The sequence below is a fragment of the Bipolaris victoriae genome (assembly GCF_000527765.1).
Source record: "Bipolaris victoriae FI3 unplaced genomic scaffold scaffold_219, whole genome shotgun sequence".
Taxonomy (NCBI): domain Eukaryota; kingdom Fungi; phylum Ascomycota; class Dothideomycetes; order Pleosporales; family Pleosporaceae; genus Bipolaris; species Bipolaris victoriae.
The window spans coordinates 1-13,949 of record NW_014575173.1 but is presented as its reverse complement, the minus strand read 5'-3'; the positions used below and the strand labels follow the sequence as shown (position 1 = coordinate 13,949).

General features: G+C 45.3%; 7 protein-coding genes across 7 annotated transcripts; 2 read left to right on the top strand and 5 right to left on the bottom strand.

Moving 5' to 3' along the window:
• Positions 1–80: 80 nt before the first annotated feature.
• On the bottom strand, positions 81–1,097 carry COCVIDRAFT_43168 (hypothetical protein; the record flags this gene model as incomplete). Its single annotated transcript, XM_014694771.1, has 3 exons — positions 81–680; positions 712–843; positions 876–1,097. 3 exons carry the CDS (start codon positions 1,095–1,097, stop codon positions 81–83), a joined length of 954 nt encoding a protein of 317 aa, XP_014550257.1.
• A 351-nt stretch (positions 1,098–1,448) lies between these two features.
• On the top strand, positions 1,449–2,491 carry COCVIDRAFT_43167 (hypothetical protein; the record flags this gene model as incomplete). The annotated part of the gene is made up of 3 exons (XM_014694770.1): positions 1,449–1,864; positions 1,895–2,134; positions 2,218–2,491. The coding sequence occupies 3 exons, from the start codon at positions 1,449–1,451 to the stop codon at positions 2,489–2,491; spliced, it is 930 nt and encodes a 309-aa protein (XP_014550256.1).
• Positions 2,492–2,651: 160 nt separating this feature from the next.
• Positions 2,652–3,137, bottom strand: COCVIDRAFT_115953 (hypothetical protein; the record flags this gene model as incomplete). The annotated part of the gene is made up of 1 exon (XM_014694769.1): positions 2,652–3,137. A coding segment is annotated over one exon (486 nt), but the record flags the coding sequence as incomplete, so codon positions are not given.
• Positions 3,138–3,506: 369 nt separating this feature from the next.
• Positions 3,507–4,442, bottom strand: COCVIDRAFT_115954 (hypothetical protein; the record flags this gene model as incomplete). Its single annotated transcript, XM_014694768.1, has 1 exon — positions 3,507–4,442. One exon carries the CDS (start codon positions 4,440–4,442, stop codon positions 3,507–3,509), a length of 936 nt encoding a protein of 311 aa, XP_014550254.1.
• Positions 4,443–7,773: 3,331 nt separating this feature from the next.
• On the bottom strand, positions 7,774–8,095 carry COCVIDRAFT_31956 (hypothetical protein; the record flags this gene model as incomplete). Its single annotated transcript, XM_014694767.1, has 2 exons — positions 7,774–7,926; positions 7,988–8,095. 2 exons carry the CDS (start codon positions 8,093–8,095, stop codon positions 7,774–7,776), a joined length of 261 nt encoding a protein of 86 aa, XP_014550253.1.
• A 1,545-nt stretch (positions 8,096–9,640) lies between these two features.
• COCVIDRAFT_43164 (hypothetical protein) lies at positions 9,641–9,963 on the bottom strand (the record flags this gene model as incomplete). The annotated part of the gene is made up of 2 exons (XM_014694766.1): positions 9,641–9,787; positions 9,856–9,963. 2 exons carry the CDS (start codon positions 9,961–9,963, stop codon positions 9,641–9,643), a joined length of 255 nt encoding a protein of 84 aa, XP_014550252.1.
• Positions 9,964–11,265: 1,302 nt separating this feature from the next.
• Positions 11,266–11,620, top strand: COCVIDRAFT_115956 (hypothetical protein; the record flags this gene model as incomplete). The annotated part of the gene is made up of 2 exons (XM_014694765.1): positions 11,266–11,379; positions 11,444–11,620. 2 exons carry the CDS (start codon positions 11,266–11,268, stop codon positions 11,618–11,620), a joined length of 291 nt encoding a protein of 96 aa, XP_014550251.1.
• Positions 11,621–13,949: the final 2,329 nt, after the last annotated feature.

Below are 13,949 nucleotides of genomic sequence, written 5' to 3'. Positions count from 1 at the left end.
TACTAGATCTTAGCTTTTTAAATTACTAATTATTATATATTTAGCTATATTATCAGCCGAGATACAATAGTTTCAAAATATCAACTTTTTTTAGTTCTTTTTTTTTTTTGCACCCCACTGTAATAAGCGTTGCTCACTGCGATATCCGCAGCCCTGTCAATATCGCTTTCTTTCATGCCAAATGCTTTCAAGTTTCTAGGAGCTTCAGTCTTCGCCAATAACGCATTAAATCCTTGTATGGCATCACCATTGCTCTCCGGCGAAGCATCAGCCAGAATTTTCAGAGCGGCCGGCACTTTCGGGGCATTGTATGCGAGTGTGTGGGGAAGAACAATAGTATGGGTCTGGGAGTGGGGAAGATTGAAGCTTCCACCCAGAGTGTGACAGAGTTTATGATGCAAAGACACTCCAACGCTGCCCAGGCATGTTCCGCACAGCCATGCGCCACACTGGGCGCTGGAGCGCGCAGAGATGGATGAAATTTCGCAAAGAAGTTCCGGAAGCGCGCTCGCTATAGCCTTTATACCCTCCTGTGCAAATAGTTTCGTGATAAGGTTCCCATTTTGTGCATAGAGAGCTTCCACTGCGTGAGCAATTGCATTGATACTGCTGGTGACTGTTAGACCAACTGGGACGGTCATGGTCAGGTCGACATCGTAGATCACTAAACTTGGGAGGATCTTCGGGTCAGAACGAGTAGTTTTCTCCTACTACAGGAGTCACCTCGCTCCCCGCATACGTCGTTGGGATTACGACGTGAAAAAGACCGTTCCTAATAGACATTGCTTTGCCGAGACCGATCGTACTTCCACCACCGATGGATATCAAACAATTCGGGCTCCTCTCATTGCAATATAGCAATGTTTTTCCGTGACATAGAGCGGTGTGTGCATTGTGGCTTCCGAAAACATGCCCGCAACCTCCACTTTCTGGGTTAAAATCTCTTGCAGTGCTTCTGCTTGATCGATTTGCCCGGGGGTGGACAGGATGAGCGGCTTCGAGAGTCCATTTTGTTTCAGCAATTCTCCGCTTTTGGCTGTGGAACCACTGCCGAAGATGATGTGCGCAGGATTTCGTCGGTACTCGAAGGCTTCCATGGTGAGTTGCGACACTTGAAAGAATTGTGCTTGAGGACGAAACAATCAAGTGTATCGAGTGTGGAGACCGTAAGTTCTGAGCGCGGACATACCAACTCATGTCTACCAGACAAACTTATCGTACGATTGCACTATGGTAGCTGGAATCGTACGCGCTTAAGTATTTACCCGATATTGGTCGGTGGACCGGAGCATTGTACGGACACCTTGCGCCTCATCATCAAGTTACTTCTGGCTGATAATTGCACAACTACACCACAATTCCGTTCGCATAACACCGATCCTGATTTTCCCTTTCGATTCCTCCTCTTGAAAAATTCTTTTCAAATAAACTTTTTTTCCAACGCCAGCATGGTTCCTCAAAAACCAGATATTGCTGCGCTTAAGGACCTCACTATAGAGAACATCACAGGTAATGTCCACGTGATAAACTCAGATTGCCAAGATACTCTTACACGCTTTCTGTTTGAGCGCTTAGTCGCCCATTTAGATGACTTTGCTCGCGAGACCCGCCTGAGCACAGCTGAGTGGGAGACTGCGATCCGGTTCCTTACAGAATGTGGCAAGATATGCAGCGACACTCGACAGAAGCTGATTCTCTTGTCCGATGTCCTTGATCTTTCCCTTCTAGTTGACTCTATCGACCATCCCAAAGCGCCTGCATTTACAGAGGGTACTGTCTTAGGGCCATTCCATGCTCACGTCAGTGAAACCGTCTCATCAGGTGCGGCTATCCCACACGATCCCAATGGTGAACCTTTGCTAGTGTATTGCACCGTCAAGGACTCATAGGGCAGGCCAGTCGTGGCTGTTGACATTGATGTGTGGGAGACGGATTCAAAGGGCTTTTACGATGTCCAATACGCAGGGCGCGAAGGGTTCGACGGTCGGGCTGTACTCTCTAGTGACGAGCATGGAGACTTTCATTTCAAGGTGATTGTACCAGTTCCGTACCCAATCCCTGATGATGGTCTTGTTGGAAGGCTCCTCGCGGTACTAAAACGGCACCAGTATCGACCCAGTCATATGCACTTTATGTTCAGGAAGCCTGGATATGACCCGCTCATCACCTATGTCCACCCCCAAATCTGTGTTTTACCTTTGTCTGAAAACACAGCAGGGCTCTGTATCTTCGACGCGACCCATATGAGACATCTGACGTAGTTTTCGGGGTCAAAGAATTACTTATAGTAGACCTACAAGCTGCGGCGGATATCTCTGTTTGTTGTGCAAAATATGGCATGCCTGAAACTATGAAAGTTCTCAAATATGATTTTTTTCTTGTTGCTGATGCCGAAATCACTGCACTTCGAAATCAGAAGGCGCTTGATGCAGCATCATGCTTGGGTCTCAAGCTGAAATTAGACCATGGGCTTCTAGTGAGGGACGATTGAAAGGCATTGCGCGATTATTTTGTATATCAGAGAATCACATATTCTCGACAGCCAAACTTTAATGTTACAAAAGAGCAAGTACTAGGCAGAAATTGACTAGTATTCAAACAGCTTTGCAATTTCTTTCGCATCTGTGCTGTAAAGTTTGCTTGCTTATAACTCAGCAACCCCCTAGACGCCATCTCAAGATATCACACTCCATGTCACCCTGTTGCCGTCTGGACTTGACATTTCTCACTGCATTTTCAATGGCTGCAGTGTAGCCAAAGGTGCACAGCCCCATAACAACCGCTTCTGCCTTGTCGGAGAGGTAGCTGTGATGTCTAAACCTCTCTCTTGCATGCGTCTTTGTAATATGTAGCTCGATGAACGGTATGTTGATCCCCAACAAGGCGTCTCTGATGGCAACACTTGTATGTGTAAAAGCTGCCGGATTGATGACAATGGCGTCCACTTCGTTCCTTGCAGCATGTATTCTCTCAACGATGGCCCCCTCATGATTGGATTGAAAGGTTTCTAGCTCAGCTCCCAGGTCCTTTGCCTGCGTTTTTCCCCTTGACTCAACATCCGTGAGCGTTGTTGAGCCGTATAACTCTGGTTGACGAGTCCCTAGAAGGTTGATGTTGGGACCGTTGATCAAAAGAATTGTTTTTATCCTTTTGCGTAATAGTGGTCAATGAAGAGTACCCAAGGACGATAAAATGGGATTTTGTCAGATGGAGAAACCGAAAATGAGATTCTCTCTGGATTGCATCAAAGTTTTTCGAAAGTTAGTGCTGGAATTAGTCAGAGTAACACAGGAAATGGCTGTCCCGGAACCATAGATCGCTCAGTCCCTCAACGCAACTACGATGCATTGAAGTATGCCTTTAATTATCTCGGGTAAAACATTTACTGTAAATCATAGTTCTGGGTGAACGCTAAAGCAATAGGAAAGCGTCAAGCAGATGATGTAGTGTTGTGAACAATTCTATGGTTCTACCTCTTACGCGCGACGGTACATGAAACCATTTCTTCACAAAGCTGAACTAGCCAAACTCCTTCGCTTTAATTCAACTTCCATTGCCTCTTCCATAACCTCGATTGGTGCATCTTTACCAGTCCAAAGCTCAAACTGGGCGTACGCCTGCTCCTTCAGCACGTCCATACCCTTGAAAATCCGCCATGCCGGATATCTCGCCGCTACCTTCATCATTCCAGTCTCCAAAGGTCGGTATGCCATCTCAACCAGGACACCTGACTTGGCTCCAGAGAATAGACTTGATGAAATTCTGTCCTCGGTAAGGTCATCCGCAGGAATACACCCAATAACAATTCGCACAGGGGAGCTTGAAAGCAAGTGGGCATTGTCCATATCCGTACATATGTGTGTTGACAGCGCAGGGAAATGCTTTGCCATCTCTTCAGCATTTGAACGTCTGCGGTTGACAATGATAACATCCTTGATTTGCAGCGTCTCCAGCGCATAACACGCCGCGCGTGCTGCCCCGCCAGCACCCAAGACGACAGCTGTGGACGACTCGATATCTGATAAATGACTCTTGACGATACAGGATCTTATGCCTGACCAATCTGTGTTGTCACCCTCCAATATGCGCCCAGTTTGCGATTGTTTGACTACAATCGTGTTGACTGCACCGACGCTGAGTGCCCGTGGTGTGATCACGTCGAGAAAATTCCCGATTTGTAGTTTATGTGGGAATGTGACCGATGTACCTCCAAAATTGGGTTGTCTCATCAGATGCTTCACTGTCTCATCAACAGCCTTTGTGTCATGGATCGTGTAGTGGCCTGGATAGCGGAGTTTTGCGAACCCAGCATTATGCAGATGGGACGATAGAGAAAATGATATATTGTTCCCGAAAATAAAGAAGTCAAGGCCGGTCGTCTGGTCTGCCGCTTCATCGTTGGTCCCATTAGGGCTATTGTGGATTAATGGGGGGCCTGGCATTGCTGCGCGTGGATAACAAGGTGAGATCGAGTGGTAAAAGTGCCAGCCTATTCGATAGTCTCGCCTTCCTTGATACTGCCGATTGGTGAGTATAAATAGTTTTAGTCTCCTGCTAGCAAAACCCCTGATTATATCCAGTTCGCATCAATCAGGACGGTTTCTCGAGAATCTAGGCATTTCTAGTGAGGTTACTCCTTTCGATATCGATGATCTTTTTGCTCGACAAGCATAGACATTTGTATGAATTCGGCTGGGACGGCGAGGTGGAACTAAGCGATCCTCGCACATTGTCGATACAGCCACTGCATTGTCTAATCATACAAAGGAGTGCGTGATTTCAATCTTAATCTAGGTCTAGAGACAAGCACTACAACCACATCATATTTTATCATCGCTTACGCAGTCGATAATCTTCTCAACATACTCAGACAAGAGCGACTCACCCTAGACCAAGGGTGGGTGTCAATAGTCCTCGAGATAGTCTTGAGCAGGATTAGTTGGCCTCTATCTAACTCTTAGTAACTCTATCTCTACCTAACCTATATAGCCTATACAACTCTACCTCTATCTCTATCTAATTCTAGCGCTAATATTGAGTAGAGATAGAGGTAATAGTTGCACGAACTTAGGTAGAGATTAAGTAGAGTTATATAGGTCTTAGGTAGGGGTTAGATAGAGTTAGATTAGACGATATAACCCTACCTAACCCCTATCTAACCCCTACCTAAGTCTATGCGACTATTACCTAACCTCTACTCTACCTAGAGGTAGGGGGGTACCTATCAACCAGTCTAATCCAACTCCGTATAACATCTGAGCAAGCACGTGATGTGAACGAGACAGGCTTTGCTATTGGGGTACTAGGTCGATCAAAGACCATCTTCTCTAGGCTTCAGTACGAGAAGAATGAGATTACACAGGCTCTTTGATATGGCTCACGTGAGTGGGTGAGCCTGTTCGCAGCGATTTATTGGAGGGTACTACTTTTCCCCGTACCTCGGGCACCACTGGCAGTCCATCAATAGCGACAAAGGCATCAAGCCCTTTATTCAGTCGGACTTGAACTATTTTTCACTGTCGGTAAAGTATGTGTGGCTCTTATGGAGTTCATCGTCGCCGTCCATAGGCACGTTCAAGCATGCCGACGCCATGATGGCTAACTTTGCGTACGAGCCGATGGCGGTGATAATATGCTCTCTGCTTGCCGTCTCCGAGCAACACCGCTGCCTCGCTACCATATCTTTTTATTATTTTCTTCTAACCTACGAGCTTCTTCATATCGCTCCGAAATCATGCGCAGTGCTGGAATGACTAGGGAATATACCGCCAATCAGGCTAGTGTCGGCACCAAGCGCGCTGGGTGCCAGCTCCCAACATGTGGCTGGCAGCATTAGCGATCATGCGCGCAGTGTTGAGAATATAACCAATTTTCTCCTGTCCCAACGTGAGCTTCGTCCCCATACATGCGCAACACTTTTCTACCAATAACTGGCGACAGGATCTCATGTCCATCTGTGTAAATACAAGTGGGCGGCAGGTAAACTATCTACGATCAACGAACTAGCGACGCTCAACAAAATGCTGTTGCCACCAAAGACTTGCCAGATGAACTGCCCCAAGACGAACCGCACACGAAACATTTTGTGATTATAGCCTACTTCATGCTTGAATCAGTCCATTGTGACGTCGTCAATCAGGATCAAGATCAAGAAATAAAAAGTGGTAAAGTCTCGCTTATTTGCTGCCTTACACATGGAGATACTGTAGGTATTCATTATCAATACTACAACAATATTGCCGGTCGGGATGCTGCGTCGGCTGAATCGTTAGAGAAGCGTTGCATACGGAAACGCCGTTGCAATATCTGCTGCATAGGATTTATCTTTGATCCTGTGAAACATCAAACCAAGAAGAGAAAGCATAAAGGAACAAAAAACAAAAATAGTAAACCGTAGCCGGCTTGCATTCCTTACTAAGGACGGGCACAACGACAATTTTACAGGTGTTGATTAGATCTAAATCTTCTTTTACATATTATACTTTGCACATGGCTTCGCTCAAGCCTTTGTAAAAACTAGTGATTCCAGGGACGCATTGGGAGTACAAGCAGGGACGATACATATTTAGCTCTAAGATACGCAGATACGGTGGTTTAGTCAGAGCCTACGCCATCGACATGAACACGAGAAGGAGCGCACAGTTCCAAGGTGTTAGATTGTTCAAGGCGATCATAGCGCACGAAAAATATAGTGTTAGAACTTAAAATACTGTCCTCTAAACATGGACTGGCTGTATTATTAGAGCCGGCATAGCGCAAATAAGTAATCGATATCGATTTGCTTGCAACTGCTACTTAGATCACTGTCATATCACGGTCTGCGGCCTTGTTTACCGAAGCCTCTGCTACACGCCGCTTCACCCTAGTATAGAAAGGCTATCTTAACTGCTTCAATGTACCGTGCGCCATCTTCCTAGAGATAAATATCAATACCTTATCTTGGCGCGAAATCAGATAAAGAAAAACTTCTTCATTATGGTGGAGCTTGTCGCAGTGCTTTTAGCTTATGTGTTCGGCCTGCTGCCGCTGCGCCGTTTAGACGTCTTCTGGAAGGGACTTCCTATTGAGAGGATGTATACAAGCTGTGGCATACAGGATTTCTGTTTTACTTAGTTCTGGCCTGCCCTATTTATATGTTAGCTGGGCATATCGCTCATACAAATACACGGACTGTGTGAAACGCGCGAATAATGTGGCATTTTGGAGTGCTGGTGTATTACTTCTGGATTCTAAAGGAACTCAGCCATTGTTCCATGAGACAAACGTACTCTAAACTTTTCGATAGTAAATACCGGTGAAACTTGTAGGGTATTAATCAAACGAACGTAAACGAGGTGCTGATGTACCTGGGAGTGCTTTGCGGAGGTGCATGCTTAGAGCATCATTCGTCTTACGTACGAGTTGATTAGCACTAAAAGACTACAAGGCCACTTAATTCGTAGCACGATACAAGATCGGACTTGAAAGATGAAGAGGTGACCCTTAATCGAGCTGGGATGACAGAGCTGAAGTTCAACTGCTGCATTGTATCAAGTAATGAAGGTAGTCTATCTGGTTTAAAAGAAATCCCGACGTATATCCGTAGTCTAATCACCTGATATGGTCCTACAATATACTTCATAACGCACTAAGCAATCTATACACAAAGCAGCAATCGTCAACATCCCCCTCTTATAACCTGAAAAGGTCTACTACACGCCTTCCTCCGATGAAATTACACATAAAGAACGCCTTGGTAGGAGCCTCGCTGATAGCGCGACTACATTGCGGAATCTAGTAGATGAAGGGTGGCTCGCACTGTGTGCGGTGCAGGGCGTTCCACCCACTGACATTGGAGTATTTCCCGTTGGCCTTGCACTCTCCGGCAGTCGTGTGGTCCTGAGACGCTCTCATGCACATTCTTGTGCAATCGTTGATTTCGTTGTTCTGGAAACACCACAGTAGTGAGCAGGTTAAGCTTGAGTGGGTGTGATACATGGTGACTTACGATAACGCAGCAGTGGCTGCCGTCTGGGTAAAGGCACTGGCAGTACGAAGCAGCAACGCTGCTTGCGCCAGCAAAGAGCATGGCAACGATGGTGAGAAGGCGGACCATGTTGATCTTTGATGAGAATGATGTCGTTGGATTAGGGGTTGGTATTATGTGATAAGGAGTGAGGTGATGGTGCTGATGAGTTGATGTTTTCATAGAGCCCTTAGAGAAATCACTATGTTTATACAGTCCAGCAGATTAAAAACTCATACAACACGAGTCATAAAAATCTCTGGGCCAATTGATGAAGCACTCTACAGGGGACGTGCACAAGTCACATTGGATATCTGTGATGAAGCTCACGGAGTCCGTAATAAGACGCTTGTGTTTATCTGGAAAGGTCTCTCACTATTCTAATTAGACAAGGCACTCACCCTATTTCGACGATATAGTTTCAATTAAAATCTGTAAGTACGGAGATAATTATATAATTAAGTTTAGATGAAGATGGTAAATAAGTGGGGTATACTTGGCGAGAGGTTGTAGTGAAGTTAGCGTCAGACACACTCTCGACTAAGATTAATTAGGGTTTAGTTCCCGAGGGCTCAAGAACTGTATGAAACGGCGATATCACTAGTGGCACGAGTAGCTGCAAAACATCTCCGATGTGGCAGATATCCGTGCTCGCAGGAGGCAAACTTTAGGTAATGCGCCACGCAATATAATTGCATATGCATAGTGTATATCGAAGTGCCATCCCAAAGGCACTAGGTACGGTGGTATCAACTACGCGATATTAAGGTGAGGATCGTACGGCTGACTGTGACGCCATTACCGCTGCCGCAAGGGCGACGGGGACCAGTGCGGTTAGGCGGCCACTACCGCTAGAGTGGCCCTGACTAGTGCTAGTTTAACACGGTGACCGTTCTTGTGGCGAAAGTCAGGCAGGCTACGACGCAGCCCTCCTGCATGGGCGCCACGAGAGTACTTTGAAGGGGAAGGGGGCTGGGCGGACAGCGTGGCCGTACACCGACTCCTCAGCAGTGCGCACGTGAGGAAGATACTAATTAATTAGACTATTGCGATGAGCATGGGAAATCATGCAAAGTGGAGACCGATGGAAACAAATAATTCTGAGTTCATGTGCAAGGCTGAAGATACCCATGAAGTTTATAGAAAAGGGGGCCTTGTTGTTACGCCTCACTGTTTGTACCCACGAGACAGTCTAAGTACCGTATCGCATAAAACATAGTTATTTGGAAGATTTTAATACGCGCGTACTACAAGGCACAGAGGCTCCATGTTTGTTTTGGGTAAGAGAATTGAAGGATGTTTTCAATACTAAGTCAGTACACAGCACAGCTATTTGTATATCTACTGTTATTCTTGATAAGACCTCGGTGTCAATATTTGATCAATACTAGCTGATGATACGAATTGAAGATTGAGGTATATAAGGAGGTCTTATTTACTGCCATACTTCTACGTCGTATATCTATAACTTTGAGGAAATGTGACCTAAGTACATGCAAGCTTCCCAGCGAGGCCCTAAGAAACTCTGGAACCGAGAAAAACTAAGAAAAAAGAAAACAGTGTTTGCAATGATGCAAGGAAATGATTGCTTAGGCGGAGTTGCGCAAGGCACACTGGCGAAATCCTTTGTAGTACCTAGACGACGTACTCGTACTTGCAGGCACGGCGCCATCCTCCGTTCCACGAGCTAACGTCCGAGTACTTGCCACCCGCATTGCACATCCTGTCTGAGTTTCCATTGTCTTTGCAATTCGCCACGCACTCTTTCCTGATGCCATATGACTAGTACATGGTTAGATTCGGTCCTTTGCGTGTCTTGTTTAGTTTCGCTCAGGCTATCGTCGACTTACAACAACGCAGCAGTGGGAGCCATCCGGGAAGAGGCATTGACAGTATCCGTCAGCGGCGACAGAAGTGACGGCAGCGAAGATGACTGCGAAGATGGAAAGTCGGACCATTTTGTTGTAGTTGGAGGTTGATGAGTAGTTGAGTGGAATTAGAAGGTTTGTAAAACTTGAAGTTATGAAGATGATTTGTCAACGAGAGTGATGAGATGCTGTGTTGGTGTGTTTTATTTGAAGGGGATTCTGTAGCATTATATAGAAGGTAAGCTCATGTTCGTTCATTAATTACATATGAAGTCTTGTAGTTAGATGAGTAGACGACAAGGCGTAGCGCTGATTCCATTAGCGAGGGGGGCGCAGTAGCCCCCACACATGAGTCGCTGTAACGATGGTACGAAGCACATTCCCATGCGTGTCTTCCTATCATAAAGTTCAACCTAAACCTAAGCAGCTCAAAACAGCGCATAGATTATTAAACCGAGCGATTGACCGAGTAGGAAGAGATTTCTAAACAATGTCTACGATGGGCATGGGAGGAAGTATCATTAGTAGAGATGTTAGTCATTGAACTCGCGATAATTTGAATAATGGCCAGAAAGGAAGTGAACTTTGTTTTATTCGTTGCAGCCACTGCGTGGGCCATGTTGGCCTGTTTTCAATCCCTTATCATCGACGTACTATAGTTTTTTAACCGCAATGGTTTGCCTATGGATCTAGTATGTCATAGTTGCAAATCTAGAGATAGCCAAGCATCTGTGAAAGCTCCTTGATTTAACAGGTGACAGACATAGGTAGACACCGCCGGATTTTATAGACACACATTGACATCCACCAATATGCGCACGATCTCAAGCGAGTTTGAATCAAAGTTTCTTGTCCTCTGATCAACTTCCACAAGGCAACGATAAAGTTTACCCTACTGCATGGAACAAAAGTAGCCTTCTATTGCTTCCATTGCACTTTTGTCGACGTCATTTACATCGGGCCCATGCTTTTACGCCACAATTCTGTTCTAGTCGTAATTTGAGGGGTTGGTGGTACGCCTTACTTGTTTAGTCTCTCTTCCTGTGCTGGTTGTTAGCGCTAATGGTTTTATAGAACCACAGAAACGAACTTTGTAAATGAAAGCGGTGTGTGTGACACTTCCAAGGAGCAGACGCAAATGACCGATACGGGGAGGGTAGAGGGGGGCTGTAAGTCATGTCATTCAACGACTCTCTTCGGCGTTCAGCTGAGCTAGCTAAATTATGGACAGTCGATGGAATGCTACCCTACCTATATATGTATAAATATCAGAGCACCACCCGCTCTTTGGAACAACATCCAGCTCACTCCACAGCATCAACACTCTTTACCTCAATCCACTCAACTTTACAATCTTTTACTACCTACTTAAAACCTCCAACAACCGCCATCATGGTCCGAATCCTCTTTCTCGCCACTTTGCTCATGGCCAGCGCCATCAATACTCAGGCTGCCCAGTTCTGCCAGTGCCTCTTCCAAGATGGCTCGCACTGCTGCGTTTACTCGGTGAATAACCCCTCAGAAACGAACCAGGGTGACATATACACATGGAATACTAACTTGGGATCAGGATCCCGCGATTGGCAACCTCGACTGCCAGCGCTGGTGCACCAACGCCCACCGCGCTGATGGTGCAACCAACCCTCGCAACCCTCTTGAGGTCGGCACCGCCTGCAACGCCGGTGGAAAGTACGGCACTGTCAGTGGCTGGAACGCTCAGTTCCGCACTTCTTGCTACAAGCAGTAGATGGTCTCCAGCTCTAGTCGGCAGTGGCTTTTAATGGGTGGACGGCTATCAGACGATTATGGTATAGACTTGGTGACACCTGTTAGGGTGTTATGGGATAGACTTGGTAATTGCTATTGTTTGTATTTTCTAAAGGAAGACTTGCGATAGCGCGGGTCTGGTCTGGTGTTTGCATGGTAACAGGATATAAAACGGTGATAGTCTCAATATAGAAACTGCCCCACCATCGTTGTTCCCAAGAGTTCGGTGTTGTTGAACATGCATGTTGTGATGTGATTGGATACCAAAGAAGTCGGGACCACCAGCGCAGGGACAGCCAAGCCATTCCGCTTTGTGCACAGTCTCCCGCCAATCTTCTCCAACAAGCTTCGCCAGGGTGCCACGTTCCAGGTACAGTATCGTCGATTACTAGCTGAACGGCGCGCAAAGGATTATGCGGGAGAGGAGAATGCGGAAGTAGAAGGGGACCTTAGCTGCAACCATCATCAGTACGTACTTGAGTCGCGGATGAGGCCGACTCAGGGTAGCAAGTAATTTACAGGCCCTCAGTCTCGCAACTTAGTAGCGCATGCGTTAAAGAGGCGAATGGCCATGGCTGCTACTATGACCGTATCGGTGGTTTCGGTCGCCACAGCGAGCAGCGTCACGAGGACGGTCTGGGAGATGTGCATAGCCTCTAGACAGGCATACCGTGTTGCTACTTAGGGTATAATGTTGTATTACCTGCGCTTAACTAGCTTAGAATAGGGGGAAGCTTGCCTAAACGGCTCCGGGTCTATTGACCCCAGTCTTTGATCTCTAGCCACTAAAACTAATCTAGTAAATTCCGTCTGAACAACAGAAGCGGGAATACGGTTACATTCGGACAATGGAGCGCTTGCAGCTACTATAAACCATGGTTAGATTTTATCCCCCCTACCCATGTACTAATCTGCCCTGTCTAGTGTTGATCTACATACACTACAATGACTCAATGTAATATACCAACGGTAAACAGATTGATTGATGGAAAATACTACGGCCTCCTTTTAACATTTGAACACGGTCCGATGGTATATTGATCGTTTCTGGGTTGCCGGCAGTTCCCAGGCGACAGCCTCCACATCTTGATTCTTCAGCTTGACAATCTTGAACGGTGAAAACAACTTGTCGAAGCCTTGAGCAACGTGCCGTCCAGCCACCTGAGTCGTGACATTGGCAATGAGGGGTTTGTACTGCACCTTGTATATTGATTGTACATGATTAATTGCGTCATCGTTGCTGAGCTTCTTCGTGTTTGACGGTGGCAGTTTTTCTACCCATCGCTGGTTGAACAATTCCGTACATCTGAAGTTCGGCAGGATACTCCTATTGGTGGTTTGTTTCGACTGCATTTCCCATCCGATACATAGGTAAAGTTAGCCAGTATTAGTGCTCTGTTTCAAAACCATTGACGGAAGCCCTGTTTTCTCTAAAAATAATGGCGATCCCCATTCATTTTGAGGAAGGCTACCAACAGATTGGAGCACCTAATAGTAATAAATAGTTGATAAGAGACCCGTTGCTGAGCCAGATCTATACTTATTTATGCAAAGCCTTATATTATTATATAAATAAAGAGAGTCTCTTTAATTATCTTCTTTAGTAAATCTAATCCGCGCGCATAGATAGGAAGGTTAATTTCTTTAAAACTTTAGAGTTGCTTTCTTTGCCTATGATAAGGTTAAAAGATAATATAACTTATATACGACGTATAGTATATATATAGCTACTTTATATTCTAAATTAGTAATAATTATAATAGTACGTTATATTATACTTTAATAGAGAGTTATAGTAATAATATTTCTCTAACCTCTAAGTAATAACTCTAAGCGATCGCCTTGTTACAAGTAACAAGAAGGATTCTCTGCTTGACAAGTGACGAGATGGCTGAAGGCCTATGGACGTCCACGTTAGAAGGTAATGATCATCGCGGGGCGAAGATCACGTAACTAACATTACACTAAGGTAACTATTAGGCGCTAGTATATAATAGTAGCAATCCTCTAATAGCAGCTATTAGAATATTAGGCTAAAATAAGGAAAAGTTATAATAGTAGTAATAGTAGAATTAGAAGTAATAAGGATATAAAGATAGATAGATTTTATTATTACTCTTATTATAGTTAACTTAAATTATACTTTCTTACTAGTTACTTTACTTAATAAGATTATTACTTATTAGTCTATTTAATAGAGATGAGTAGTTATTAAACCTTTATTACCTTCTATTTAAGTATACTACTCTACTATATCGCTAGTGTCAAGAGCTTCCCCTCCATGGGCAGCCTTGCACCATCCCGGGCCA